General features: G+C 41.4%; 1 protein-coding gene across 2 annotated transcripts in view; it reads left to right on the forward strand.

Moving 5' to 3' along the window:
• The window catches only part of SHC4 (SHC adaptor protein 4), a 156,159-nt gene that overhangs the window by 47,492 nt on the left and 93,323 nt on the right, over positions 1–15,344 (forward strand). For both annotated transcript variants that reach the window (XM_006168781.3, XM_006168780.3), the window contains exon 2: positions 5,419–5,489. In XM_006168781.3, coding sequence (XP_006168843.1) covers positions 5,419–5,489 — 71 coding nt within the window. The remainder of the gene's footprint in view (positions 1–5,418; positions 5,490–15,344) is intronic.

The following is a 15,344-nucleotide window of genomic DNA, read 5'->3' on the forward strand; positions in this document are numbered from 1 at the left end:
TCTTCAATTAAATGGCATTAACAACAATGACTAACCTCATAAGAAGAAATAAGTCATTTTTCTCATGATTGTCCTATTTTTAGGGGGCCAGGTTTCTTTCTTTTTTTAAAAAAATTATATACACACATTTATTTATCATTTACACTTAATCACTATACATTTACAGAGAACAAGGTTTTTCCCAGCACAAATACAATGCAGATGGAGCCAAGTTTCTTAAGAACAGAGATGGCAGATGGCATGGTAGTTAGGGTGGCTGAATCCCACATGACCAACTGCATAGTTCATATCCCACTTGAAAATATGCGAGGCACGTGTGCTGTGTGCTCAAAATCCCAAGAGGAGAATGGAAAAGGGATTTGGGTGTGGCTACTCCCTTTGGGAGATGATTTCTCAAATAATCCCCCCCCTCCATCTCTCTCTGGTGAGCACAAATGCCCTAAGGGACAGAGAGAGAGAGGAGAGAGAGAGAGAGAGAACAAAGACCATGTCTTGTGCATATCTGCACTTAATAAATGAATGAGAGGAATTGTCATGTCCACTTTATACCTAACAGAATCAGCTTCTCCTCCCTCAGGCCTTGATACTCACTCTGTACTTAAGCAGTCATTGTATACCTGACTAAAGAAGTGGGTGGATTCTTTTCTTCTTCTCCTCCTTCTTCTTCTTTATTTTTATTTTTCAGTTTATTTCTTTCATGAGAGGGAGGCAGGTGGGGTGAGGGGGGGAGAATGAGAAATAGGGAGGGAGAGGGGACACCTCCAACAGACTCTTTGTGCCACGATCCACCCCCAGCCTCAGGCATCCTATATCAGGGAAACCTCTAAACATGAACTTAGGACCTTCCCATGTGAATCCAGCATCTGGGAGCATTGAGCTACCACTGTGCCACTGTGACTGGCCCTCAGTAGACAATTTTATGCACTGCCTCCTTCTTTTTTCTTCACAGCAATGGTTTCTAAATGAAATAGATTGTGCGAATCAATAGAAAGATCAACTCCATTCTGGGATTTGGGGTAATTGTGGCAAAAGAGTCATGGCTTCCTTCACCACAGTGAAAAGGGGATTGTAGTCGCTGGCAGTCATCTCAGGTCATGACTCCTGTTTGTTCAAAACCTTCCTTTGTATCACTGTGAGGCTGGCAGAAAGTGTCACCCATGCTGTTACTGAAAGACAAGTGTCTGAATCAAAACAGAGGTTTACATGAGAGGAAGGGGATCCAAAGCAATGCCTTGACTTGGTTTAGAAGGAAACAGATAGGTCCTCACTGTCACGAAGTGTGATTAAGAGCAAATTGAAACCAGCCAGTGACATGTTGGCTAAGGCAACTGGATCCTACCCGGTCAACTGACTGGTTGAGTCCTGGACATACTGGACATGCGTGCATGCGTGCCCAAAATCCCAAGAGGAGAATGGAGGAGAAAGGATTATGGAGTGGCCATCCCCCCTGGAGAGTGCTTTCTCACTTTCACTCTCCTTGGCAAACACAGGCACCTCATAACAAAACTTTAAAAACAAACAAAAACCTTGGAAGAATTCATCCCTCTCTCTTCTTACCTCACTAAAACACTAAAAACCCCTCTCCTCATTAATAACCAAAATTTCATCATTGGCGATTAATTTTATTGGGCTGAGAATTACCCCCATTTGGACACTGTGCCTCATGTGGGTCTTGAACCTCATCAGCTTGGATCATCTCTGTCTCAGTGGATCCCCTTTGCCTCTTTGTTCCCCTCTTGGTTAGATATGCCGCCTACTATCCTTTTCTTTTCTAGATCCCACCATTGACTTTACCATTCAGGGCTATCCCCACACCCAGACCATGGTCTGCTTGAGAAGTAGGACATATTCTCTTTAGCTTCTCACTTCACTACAAAATCCCCTCTGTATTGATTGCTTGTTGCTAATCTCTAAAACAGGAACAAATACAAGTAACAAACACATAGTAAATTACTGAGAAATCTAGAAATCTTTCAAAGGCATTTTCCTGGCTTAGAGTACATCAGTTTCTTTGAGTTCTTGATGTTCCTAAACTCCCCATTTGTCCCGAGTGAAGATACTGGTCAAACTTCACCAACCTCAGTATCCTCCCTCTGCAGATAATTGTAAAGGTCCAGTAGAATCAAAGACTTGATGCTTTATTCATTCTTTCAGAAAAAGAAGACCCACCAGGGTCTAGGCACTGTCCTGGGGGTGAGAATATGGAGGTGTTTATTGTCATAATGGCCTGTTGCTAAGTTGTAAGACTAGAGATTATTTACCCTATGGTTTGGAGGTCCAAGGTCCAGGGGCCATATCTGTTGATGGGGTCTTGAGGAGAGGTGCAGGGCATCACATGGCAAGGGCTTGAGCAGAGTGTGTGTGTGTCTGAACCCATGTGTCTATTTCATTTTCTCTCCTTATAAATCTATGAGGATTCAGTCATGGGGGCCTCACCCTGATGACGTTCATCTTGATCAACTCCCAAAGACCCCCCTTCTTAATCTCATAGGGTAAGTTTTTACCCTCAATACCTTCACAGTAAAACCCAATTCCAACGTATGGATTTATGGGGGACATTCAAACCATAGTAAGGTTCTTACTCTTATGGTGTTTCCTGCTAAGAAGATGAAGACAGGTAATACATTGAGCAAATTAAGAAGCACACTCAATAATCAGTTATTTGACAGCTGTGATGAAGAGGCAGGGGTTCCTCTGAGGCAGTGTCATTTGCACTGAAATCTGAAGGATGAGAAGTCAGCCCTGCAGAGTTTGGAAACAGCCAGGGATTTCCGAGGAAAGGAAAGGAGACCAGCACGGCAGCAGAGTTCATGGTGGGAGGTGATACTGATGGTGTTGAAGGGTACACAGGGGCCAGAAACACAGGGCTTATAGTAGCAAGTTTATTTTAATGACAGATGCATAGGGTTTTAGCAGAAGAGGCATGTGATCTGACACACATTTTCCAAAAAACTGGTGGTGGAAATCAGTGAGAAAAATGTAGGTGTTTGGTCACCTTTTCAAAACCTGTGCACTGACAGGCCAGTGAACATGACCTCGTCTTAAATTGATCATTTATAGCTGAAGGGAAACATGACACCCATCTCTGCACCAACAAGGCCTCCTGAGAGACTGGAAATGTAGCCCAGACCTGCTTCCCACTCGATGTGGGGAGTCCATCCTTCCCAGAGCCAGGGATGCAGGAAAGAGGGGAGCAGGAACTATGCTCTGGGGTGGAAGAGGATGCTGGAAAGCAGGGAGAACCAGAGCAGTCAGTGAGGATATGCAACAACCTTTTCAATCCTCCTCAACCAGAATCTTTAGAATCCTTGGAATCTTTCTATCATGTCTCCAAACCTAGCTTTCCTTTCCTAACAAGCCTTGTGGTTTATTGCATAGAAATCTCCAGACATCACTTACTTCCCAGCAGTACCCATGTCTTGAGAAGTGTGACTGGGACAGAATAAAATAGCCTGTGTTTCTTGTGTCAATATTACAGACCCCAGGAAGTGTGACTAACAGGAATCTGGCTGAGAGTGACCAGGCTATTGTCCCGACCAGCAGCTCTCCCCAGCAGTAGGCTACACCAAACTGTTCTTAGGATGCTGCCTTTCTAGAATCTGCTCAGAAGCATCGGAGGAGGTGCTCCGACCCCCAGACCTTGCCATCTTTCCACAGTGCTTTTGCCCTTTCCAAGCAAGGAAAGGCTGGAAGGCATCCAAAGGTAACTGAAGCAGGAAGCAGATCATTCCCAAGGAGTAGCCCGATCACTTTCAGCCAGAGCCCTTGGCTCTCATACCATTTCCAAAGCCATCCTCGGAGAAACGCTCTCCCTAGTCATCTCAGGCTCTGCTAAGAGGATTTACTCCTACGGCCTCCCCTGGCAAAGCTACACAGAAGACTACTAAGTCTGCATCCTTACACTTAATTCCTCTCCAGGATTGCTGACTCCAGTTTTTAACTGCCAGTTTGTTATTTCCTGGATATCCCAGCAGTGTCTTTCAGTCGACAGGGCCAAATCCAATTCATCATCTCCCCCTCCTGGATTTCCTGTTTCTGCGGACAGCATCACTGTTCCCTCTGCTCCCCTGGCTGGGAGTGTCTGAGTCATCCTTGACTCATCCTGCTCTCTCTTCTCCACAGCAAACCAACTGCTGAATCCTGTAGTATCTAGTTCTGTGTCGTCACTGGAATCTGTCCCTCTCTTCCTATTGCCATCAGCCCTCCTCAGTGTGGGCTGTCATTACTTCCCTCTCCACAGGAGCATCCTACCGTTTTCCCTCGCTATTAACCTACCTTCATCCTGCTGCTGACTGAAGCCTCCTCAGACACAGATCTAATCGCGTCATGCTGTTTGCGGCAGCCTGACGCGGCTCCTCTGCTGCCACGTGAACCGTAAACTGCCTTTTATTTTATAAGTCACCATTCTTTTTCAAATACTTTGTGATGAGGCTAGACTTGTCAATCACTGGTGTGGGTCTTGACTTTTTTTTTTTTCTTTTTAAAAATTTCTAAAGGGTACTTGAGCTCGCCAGAGAAAGAGAGACAGAGAGAGTGGGAGAGGGAGAAAGCACCCCTAGTGAGGTTTGGCCACACTGCTATGCCTTCTCTCCATTTTTCCATCTCTTTGGGATTTGAGGCATGCATACACATGTGGCTGGCATGTTTTTGAAGCTCCCAGGGCCTAGATTTTAATCACAATCAGCTGTGTGGATTTGGCTACCTTAACCATCAGACCATAGGGCCAACTCCAATTTTTTTTCTTGGATTTCTTTGATATTTAAATGATCTTGCACAAGTGCAATATGATGTTTCATTTCTAAATTCTGTATTATATTGGGTCATCAGAAAAGTCATGGTGCATGTTTGCATAGAAAAACAGAAAACTACATCATGACTTTCCCGATGACCCAATATTTGTATACTTTTTACAGATCCCTAGAAAACTTGACATCCCTGTGTTATTTGTCCTCACATTTATTTTTGCTTCCTCTAATTTTGGGCACTTGTATATGCCAGGCATTATTCTTAATGTTTTACTTGTATGCACTAAGTTAACTCACACAATGATTCGAATTGTAGCCTAATTGTACCAACGGCAAAACTGAGGCAGGGAAGTTGAGTAATTTTCTGAGGCTCTATAACTAAGAACTGGCAGAGCCTCTGACTCCAGAGCCCATGCACTTAACCCCTGATCCACATTCATCTTTGTGACCTGTAATCTATTAGAGTTTGGATATCTGACGTTTTATAATAGAACTGAAGCTTAAGGAATGTGTTCAGTAATGTTCAGAAATATCAACGGTAGGCAGAGTGTGCAAATGGAACTTGATATCAGGAGCTGATATAAAGTGCTTCCCAGGAAGTCACTACAGAGCTAACAGACAGCTTTGTAGTATTTTTGTCCTACTTCTTCTTCTTTTTTCCTTTTTATTCTAGTACATGGGCTGTATTGAAGTGCTGCAATCAATGAGGTCACTGGATTTTGGAATGCGAACCCAAGTTACAAGGTAAGAGACCGAAAATGCGAGGGCCTTTGAGGACTGTTGTTGAAAGTCACCATAAGTTTTCCCACCAGAATTTCATGCAAACCTTCCAAGTCATTATGGGTTTTTATTTATAGGGTTGGAAGGCAGAACATAGCCCAGTGACTTTGGATGAGTGGCTTTGTCTCATTACATGAGAGATTTTCCAAGTCCGTAGCAGAATATCTGCATTCCACAGGAGGAGCAATAAGATGATACAGTCCAAAGAACTGGTTTCTCAGTCCCAGAGTATCTAAAATTGCACCTGAAATAGGACCTTGCAGAGTCTAAAATCTGCTAAGGAGTAGCTGAAGATAAAACTAGTTAAGAACTCCCCCCCCTCCCCCGCAGGAACATGAGTTTGCCAGAAAGAGACAGAAAGAGAGAGGGAGGGGATAAAGCACAACCTCCCCCTCAATGGGTCGTGGTCTTATCACTATCCCCTTTTCTCATTTCTCTAGTCTGTTGGGATTTGAGGGCACACACACACACACACTCATATGACATACTTTTCAAGCTGCTAAGGCTGGGATTTGAACTGTGGTTTGTTATGTGGGATCTGGTTCCCTTAACCACTAGACCATGAGACTAGACCCAGTTAAGAACTTTCAATATCAGAAAACACAAGTTCTCCCTATTTCTGGCATTTCTGCCTACCTTTTGTCTTGGTCTCCCTTTATGTGCAGCGAATTGGATAGAAGAGTTGAACTTGGGAACTTTACCCAGCATGGCCCCAGACAGGCAGCCTAGGGGAGGAAATCAGAACCCTCGATACTTAGAGCTCAGGTCAGAAGCAGAAACACAATGCATAGTTCATTAACACTAAGTTCAATGCAAGGTTAGAAAGTGAAATAAGTGAGGGAAAGATTCTGGTAACTGAACATTTTGAGGTGAGGGGGAGAAGGTGAGATGACTGGATGAATTGGGACAGATTTGTGCATCTGTCATATGTAGTGCCAAGGTATGTCTCAGGGGCATGCCACAGTGCCCATCTGGATCTATATTTGTAGGCCACCTGTTCTGAAGGTGAATGTTCTCTTTCTGGAAAAAAAAAAAAAAAGAATAACTTTTTTTAATGCTTATCTCATGGACTCCTAGGTCTAGAAAAAAGTGTCTTGTGTCCAAAAACTTGGGGTAAGGGACTTTATTGCTCTTTAGGAGAATCACAGAATAATACAGTAGACAAAAGACCTCAAGAAGTCCTACGGTGTAGTTTAAAAACCTCTCACTTTCTCTTAAGATTTTCTAAACTTATCTGGCCCCAGAGTCCTTTCTTCCGATAACATAAATGAACGTGCCACATATCCCAAGGGCTTCATGAAATGCTCATTTGGATTCTCTACCCAATGATTATTCAAATGTCTTTCCACACTTTTTGCTAATCCTTGGAATCTGCTTTGGCTAATGGAATATATAATTCTGATGTGAACACTCTTGCTACCTAGCTCAGCCCCTGACTGAGAGGAGAGGATCAGTGGATATTTATGTTAAAAATGCATGGTTTCTTCTGACTACACTTCCAGTATTTGGAGGCAGCTGTAACATTTCTTTTCCTCTTTAAGTTTTCTTTCACAAACCCAGTCCTTTCAATGATCCTACAAGCTATCTGGTTTTTTTTACCACTTTCCACCATGTTAGCCCTACTTTGGACACATTTCAGGCTTTATTTCATTTCGATAATCCTTGTCCTGGGTGGGGGGCAGAAAGCATTCCTTCAATTCTAAGCAGGCTACAGATGAGAGGAAGAAAGCTGATCCCTCAGGTGCCTACAATGAGGAGCACAGGACAAAGGAATGGCCATTGTCCTAACACATGTGCAGTGGTCTGAATGTGTGCTCCGAAATTCAAATGTTGACACGGGTGATGGTGTTAAGAGTTGAGGTCTTTATGTGCTATTATAAAAGAGAAAGCTGTTTGTCTCTTCTGCCATGTGAGGATACAGTAAGAAATGCCATCTGTGAAGCAGAGAGCAAGCCCTTCCCCAACACCAAATCTGCTGGTGCCTTAATCTTGGACTTGTCAGCCTCCAGAACTGTAAGCAATAAATTTCTATTATTTATAAATTACCTAGTCTAAGGCATCTTGTTATAGCAGTAGAAACAGATCAACACAACTAGAGATGACTGATTTTCTGTTCATTTATTGACACATTTTCTACTCATTTATTGACACATTCTCTTTCAATCAATGTTCATGGAGTGTTCACTAAGTGCCTGAAACTGAGACTCAAGAGCCAATAATGAATTTAAAAAAATACCCTCTGCCCTTATGGAACTTATATTCCAGCCAGGGAAATAGACTATAGCAAGGAAATAAAGAAATATAAATTAAAAAATATACAATATACTCTTGGGTAGTAGTAAGTGCTATAAAACAAGGTAAGAAACATAGGAGCTGAGCTTTTACATTTTATTTTATTTTATTTCCTAGTATAAAATTATTCCATTTTTACTTAGAATATTTGGAAAATACAGAAAACTATGAAAGAAAATTACTTATGATTCCACCTAGAGATAATACCTGTTAACATTTTGTATTTTGTAATATCTTTTTGGTCTTTATTTGTTATACATGAGCTCACAGTGATTTCTACAGAAAATCTGAACAATATTATATATGAGATTATCTTTTTTATCTTTTTCTTGTTGCTAAATTTTTTTTATATATATATTTTTTAGTTTTTTGCCATAGGGTGAGTGTGCTCAGTGGAGACAGAGAAAGAGATGGAGGGAGGAAAAAGTGAGAAATCATCCTCTGAAGGGGATGACCACACCACAATCTCTTCTCCTCTATTATCCTCCTGGGATTTGGGGCATGAATGCAAACGTGCCCAGCATGATTTTCAAGCCTCTAGGACCAAGACTCTAGGACCAAGGCCATATGGGAGTCCCGCACCTTAACCACCATGCCACCTGCTGGCCCCTAAATATTCTAAAGCATTTCTTTTTACTGTGATAAAATATACATAATAAAAATTATCATTCTAACAAAAATTTTAGCCATTTAAAAATTTATTTATTCATTTTAAAATTTACTATAAAGTATGTATACTCACCAGAGAGAGACAAAAGGGAGATAGAAAGTGAGAAAGCACCCTCAGGAGAGATGATCATGCCACAATCCCTTCTCCTCCATTCTTCTTTTGGGATCTTTGGACATAAACCCAATATGTTTTTCAAGCCGCCAGATCCAGGATTCGTTCCTCACAGTCAGTGATGTGGATCCAGCTGCCTTAACCAGCATTCTGCATGAGTGGCCCAAAGTCTGTTTATTTGTTTGTTTGTTGAGATGTACCCTTGACAGGATTTTGCCATGCCATGATCCTCCCCCAGCCTCCCATTCAGCCAGAAGCACAAGTGCATGTGGGTAAGCTAAGTATGTTTGAATCAACTGGGAGTGTGATACTGGGCCTTCCATGTGGCTCCAGCATCACATTGTGGTACCCTTCCACCTGTGCCTCCACTGCTGGGCCCCTTTTATCCATTTTTAAGTGTGCAGTTCAGTGGTATTAATTATACTCACATTGTTGTACAACCAGTACCACCATCCATCTGCAGATCTATAGATCTTTGTCATCTTTTCAGACTAAAACTCTGTACCCATTAAATAATAAGTCCCCATTCACCTACTCCACCCTCCTCCACCTTCCCCCTCCTAACTAACCCTGGCAGCACCATTTTACTTTCTGTCTCTATAAATTTGACTATTCTAGGTACCTCAGATAAGTAGAATTATCCTATATTTGTTCTTTATCTCTCTGGCTTATTTAAATTAGTGTAATGTCTTCATGGTTGATTCAGATAGCATGTGTCCTTTATTTATTTATTTATGTTGAATTTAGGTTTTTGCTATGGGGTATGAGTACTCTCCAGAGAGTGATTGAGAAAGGGAAAATGAGAAATCACCCCCACACCCCTAGGTGGGATGACCAGGTACAATCCCTTCTTCATTCTTTCCTTAGGATTTTAGGAAAACACATACAATGTACCCAGCATGATTTTCAAGCCACTGGGTCCAGGATTTGAACCATGGTCAGCCATGTGGAAGTCCAGCGACATAGATATTATATATGAGATTATCTTTTTTATCTTTTTCTTGTTGCTAAATTTTTTTTATATATATATTTTTTAGTTTTTTGCCATAGGGTGAGTGTGCTCAGTGGAGACAGAGAAAGAGATGGAGGGAGGAAAAAGTGAGAAATCATCCTCTGAAGGGGATGACCACACCACAATCTCTTCTCCTCTATTATCCTCCTGGGATTTGGGGCATGAATGCAAACGTGCCCAGCATGATTTTCAAGCCTCTAGGACCAAGACTCTAGGACCAAGGCCATATGGGAGTCCCGCACCTTAACCACCATGCCACCTGCTGGCCCCTAAATATTCTAAAGCATTTCTTTTTACTGTGATAAAATATACATAATAAAAATTATCATTCTAACAAAAATTTTAGCCATTTAAAAATTTATTTATTCATTTTAAAATTTACTATAAAGTATGTATACTCACCAGAGAGAGACAAAAGGGAGATAGAAAGTGAGAAAGCACCCTCAGGAGAGATGATCATGCCACAATCCCTTCTCCTCCATTCTTCTTTTGGGATCTTTGGACATAAACCCAATATGTTTTTCAAGCCGCCAGATCCAGGATTCGTTCCTCACAGTCAGTGATGTGGATCCAGCTGCCTTAACCAGCATTCTGCATGAGTGGCCCAAAGTCTGTTTATTTGTTTGTTTGTTGAGATGTACCCTTGACAGGATTTTGCCATGCCATGATCCTCCCCCAGCCTCCCATTCAGCCAGAAGCACAAGTGCATGTGGGTAAGCTAAGTATGTTTGAATCAACTGGGAGTGTGATACTGGGCCTTCCATGTGGCTCCAGCATCACATTGTGGTACCCTTCCACCTGTGCCTCCACTGCTGGGCCCCTTTTATCCATTTTTAAGTGTGCAGTTCAGTGGTATTAATTATACTCACATTGTTGTACAACCAGTACCACCATCCATCTGCAGATCTATAGATCTTTGTCATCTTTTCAGACTAAAACTCTGTACCCATTAAATAATAAGTCCCCATTCACCTACTCCACCCTCCTCCACCTTCCCCCTCCTAACTAACCCTGGCAGCACCATTTTACTTTCTGTCTCTATAAATTTGACTATTCTAGGTACCTCAGATAAGTAGAATTATCCTATATTTGTTCTTTATCTCTCTGGCTTATTTAAATTAGTGTAATGTCTTCATGGTTGATTCAGATAGCATGTGTCCTTTATTTATTTATTTATGTTGAATTTAGGTTTTTGCTATGGGGTATGAGTACTCTCCAGAGAGTGATTGAGAAAGGGAAAATGAGAAATCACCCCCACACCCCTAGGTGGGATGACCAGGTACAATCCCTTCTTCATTCTTTCCTTAGGATTTTAGGAAAACACATACAATGTACCCAGCATGATTTTCAAGCCACTGGGTCCAGGATTTGAACCATGGTCAGCCATGTGGAAGTCCAGTGCCTCACCACACCATCTTCTAGCCAATAGCATGTGTCTTTTTTCTTTTTGGTAAGATTTAGTGGGCAGGAAGTCCTCTTTAGGAAGAAGATGTTTGAGCTAAGATCTGAATAAAATGAGGGAACTGGCCATGGGAGTATCTTGGAGAAGAGAGCTCCAGAGAGGAAAGAGGGCTGTGAAAGTGGTCTGTCTATGGCATCAACATGTGGGTAGGTGATTTGGTAAGAATGTGAAGGAATGTACATCTTCTCCCAAGAACGAATGCAGGAAACATGCAATGGGGCAGCTTCCATGGCATAGCAGTAAAGAGCCACTCAAGGAAAGCTGGATTCCACATGGCAACCATGGTTTAAATCTCCAGCCTAGTTGGCTGGAAAATATGCTGGCATGTATATCAGTGCCCAGAATGTAACAGTTTGGAAGATCTGAGGAAAGGGATCACAGTGTGACCAGACTGTTTGAAGGGTTCTTCTCTCTCTCTACCTCTCTCTCCCTCTTGAGCATGCATATGCATTCTATTATGGGCAATGGGAAAAAGAATTCAATGGACCCCCATTCAAGAGAGGAAGAGGTTGAAGGAGAGGACCTAATTTAAGATGCCATGAGGTAGCAAGTGGTCCTAGCTGAGATCAGGAGACTCCAGCAGTGAAGTTGGTTTCCACACACTAGGGCCAACATCAGTCCTCTTGTTTTGGAATCTCATGTTCTCAGTTGCTGCCCCTTCACAGCTTCCTGAATCACATCCCTGGGGCTTGTCAAGTTAGAAATGCTGTGCTTTGTAGCTTCTTGGACTTGGCAGTGGACCTGAAAATTCCTACTCAGAAAAGAGGAGGACAATACACACCAAGGAAACTAAATGGAAGACAAAGAGCAGATATAAAATATTTTATATGGTATCTCTCACTGTAAGAAATTAACAAAAATTTTAATTTACTGAAGAGAAAAATAGTCATTACAGAATTCACCTCTGGATTCCTTTAGGTAGTGGTATTTCTAATAAAATTCTATATGCAAAATATATTGTTTTCACATTTTTTCCCCCCAGGAGCTCACTCACATATTGCTAAAGGTGAAGGTGATCTTTGAAATTCTTCTTTGAAATTCTAGGTATTGTGGCTGTTCTACAGGTGGATAAAAGCTCAGGTGTTAGTACACAATCAAAGATCTCTCTCCCCATATGCTAAGCGAATGGGAAGATTTTATTTGAATTCTGGTGTTTTTCTTCAGGCCATCCTCTCATCTGGACATTAAACTAACACATTCAACAAAGTGTATCTCAAAGTCATAGGAAGGTTGCTGCTCCTGAGCAGATGGTGTCGTTGTTCCTCCATGAGCAGGATAAGAAAGTCGTTCGCTCTTCCTACACCTTCACACCCTACTTCTCAAATACTCACTGTCCTTCCTTCTTGTTCAAATTTCTTTTTCTTGTTTTCTCGTCCTTAAACTCTATGTATTTTTGACATTCAGTCACTATTCAGGTTGCTTTATTATCAGTTCTCTTGGATTTTATTAAGCTGTCACTGTTGAACCAGCTTTCAAATGTCTTTATTTAAAATTTCATATATTTGTACATTTTCTTCATTTGGCTCATCGTTGTATTTAATCCAAGAAACAAAATTCAATAGATCAGTTAGAATTTTAAAACAAATTATGTATGATCATAGCTATCTCCAGATATTTACTGTCAAATGTAAAGTAACTCAGGTATGAATGTGGATAAATGAGTGTAACTATAATAATTACCCCTAAAGATGCAAACAACTGAAGGCTGATGTTCCATCCAGAGCGGATGTCTCACCATCTCTGTATTCCAAGTAATAGGGAGACAATAATATGAAATTCCTGGTAAAAAGGGAGGAGGCTTGATTAAGATACACCAACAGAGTCAGCATTTAAAACAGGGGAGAAAGATGGAGAGTTCATGTCTTTACGAGAGATCTTTCTGACAATTATTTGAAAACTGAATCCACAGGATCTAGCACACAGGAAGTATTCAAATAACAGCAGAGGAAAATAAAAGGACAAGAGTCCATTTACTTTCTGAGCATTTCTCTGACTTTGCCTCTTTCAAAGCTCTCTCTCTCTGGAGTTCTATCTTGACTCTAGATTTAGTTTTTGGGGGAGCCTCTTGGGTGGCTTTTACTGTTGTTCGTCCACTAATTCTCACCCAACCATTCATCCCCTTGACTGATTCTGGACTAGATCTCAATTTTTAGTAACAGAGTATTCATGCAAAAGGACAAAGAGGAGGTTTTACTTCTTTGTAAAGAGAAACAGGATAATTAGGAAAACAAAGACTCACAGCCACAGTTGTCTTCATAATGTCTGGAAAACAAAGAAATAAGAGAAGAGGAAAGGGCAGCCAGTTCTGAAGCCTGGTAGTTAAGGTAGTGATTCCACATAGCTAGGCATAAGGTTTGAGTCCTGAACCAGGCATCTTGTCAAACATGCCGGGCATCTGTGCGTGCATGCTGAAAATCCCTAAAGGAAAGAGCAATGAAGAAGAGGGGATCACAGCATAACCTTTACCATGGTGGGCGCTTACTCTTCTCCCATTTTCTCTGTTTCTGTCTCTCTCTGGTGAGTGCATGCACCCTCTAGCAAGAACAAAAATAAATAAATAAATAAAAGAGAGAGAGAGAGAGAGGACGAGAGCAAGAGAAAGAAGAGGAAGATGAAGACATAGTCATTTGCTTTCACCTATAAAAATGTTCTCTCCAGAATTTTTAAAATAAAGATTTTTTTTTAAAATAAAGATTTTTTTTTTTAAAAAAAAGAACGAGTAAAACCATTTCATCTAAATCTGGAAACACACACATAAGAATCAGGTCACTTTACCTAAAAGCTCAGCTTCCCTTCCTTGACTAAGCATCAACATCATGCAAAGAAGTAAAAATCTTCCCTCTCTATCCAAGGATGGCTCCTTTGTTAGATGGGAACTTGTCTCTGATACCAAAGGAGGAACTTCAGGGGAATACAGCAAGTGGAGCTAGTGGAAGAGGCCTTGGCTTTCAGTGCTGAAGAATAGAACCTCATAACTTGAGTTCCAAGGAAATTGTAGAAGGGACATTTAGTTCATCACTATAGCACATAATTTATCCCCAGAGGCAGGCACAGCACTGGCAGGGGGACCTGCAGATTGTGGTCTTACTACTGTCTTCTTCCAGTATTTAGTGCCTTACATTTACAATTCACATTCTGTAATAAAATCAGCCAGGCTAAGAGTGAGGCACCCAGCACAGATCTGCCCACTTCAGGCTCCAGGGATAGCTGGGAAACAGCAGCTGGCAGTGGGTTTGCCTCATTTGTGATTATCAACCCTGAAGACTCTCTCATGAAAATGGGGAGCTGCAGAGAATTGAGGGAAAGGGAAGCTCTCTTTCAGGGTCCTTGTGTAAGTCTCATTTTCTCTAGCTGATCGTAAGAGCCTGCACATTGTTTACTTATCTGCCACATTCCATTTCTTGGGAGCAGAGCCCTGAGCAGTGTTGTTTTTCTGAACTGCTGCTATAAACAGTAAGCTCGCCATTTGGGTGATCTGGTACTAGGTAAAGCAATAGGGAAGCAGAGATCATAATTCAGAAGATACTGTGATTGGACTAATTTCCTGTTTGTAATGTTATTGCTTTTGAGCAGTGATCCTGAAAATTTAATTCACTATCTTGAACATTTTGATTCTTTAGCTTCAATAAGACATTAAAGGCAATCCTTCAGTGACAAATACGTGTGTGTGTGTTTGTACGCATGTGCATGCACAAGCAACCATCAGATGCAAAGGAGATCCAAGATGCAGCTTTACATCTACACAAAGGCCTCAGTCTGTAGTTTTTAAGAAATTACAGCACTAGGGAGAAGACTATTCTGAACAGGTCAGATATCTGTATGTTAGGAAGCTAGGTTAAGATACCTGTTTGAAAATAGGCTGGCATTTATCTAAATTTCCTGAGGATTGTAGGATCAGGATTGGTTACAGCTAAGCACGGATAAGCATGTATATCTCTGCTAAACTTTGGCATGGTTGGACAGCATTTGGCATGTAGAGTCTATGTTTACTGGAAATGAGACCATGGAGTTAGGAAAAGGATTACAACCACATGGCTTATAAAATAAAGGCAACCAGAGGAGGAGAAAGGTGTGGTTCATTAACTTGCCAGTGAGGAGAATAGCCTCAATGAAGACATGTACTAAGAAAAGTAAGAAAGAGAAAAAAAATCAAGAGTTTCAAGTTCTAGGTCATGGTGATTATGCTGAAGATGGAAAATGAGTACTGTGGCTAACATGGAATGTACATGGTTGATTAAAGCAAGTTCAACTGTTCACTGGTCAGGAAAGAGT

This window comes from Tupaia chinensis, unplaced genomic scaffold, assembly GCF_000334495.1.
Source record: "Tupaia chinensis unplaced genomic scaffold, TupChi_1.0 Scaffold146140_1, whole genome shotgun sequence".
NCBI lineage: Eukaryota > Metazoa > Chordata > Mammalia > Scandentia > Tupaiidae > Tupaia > Tupaia belangeri.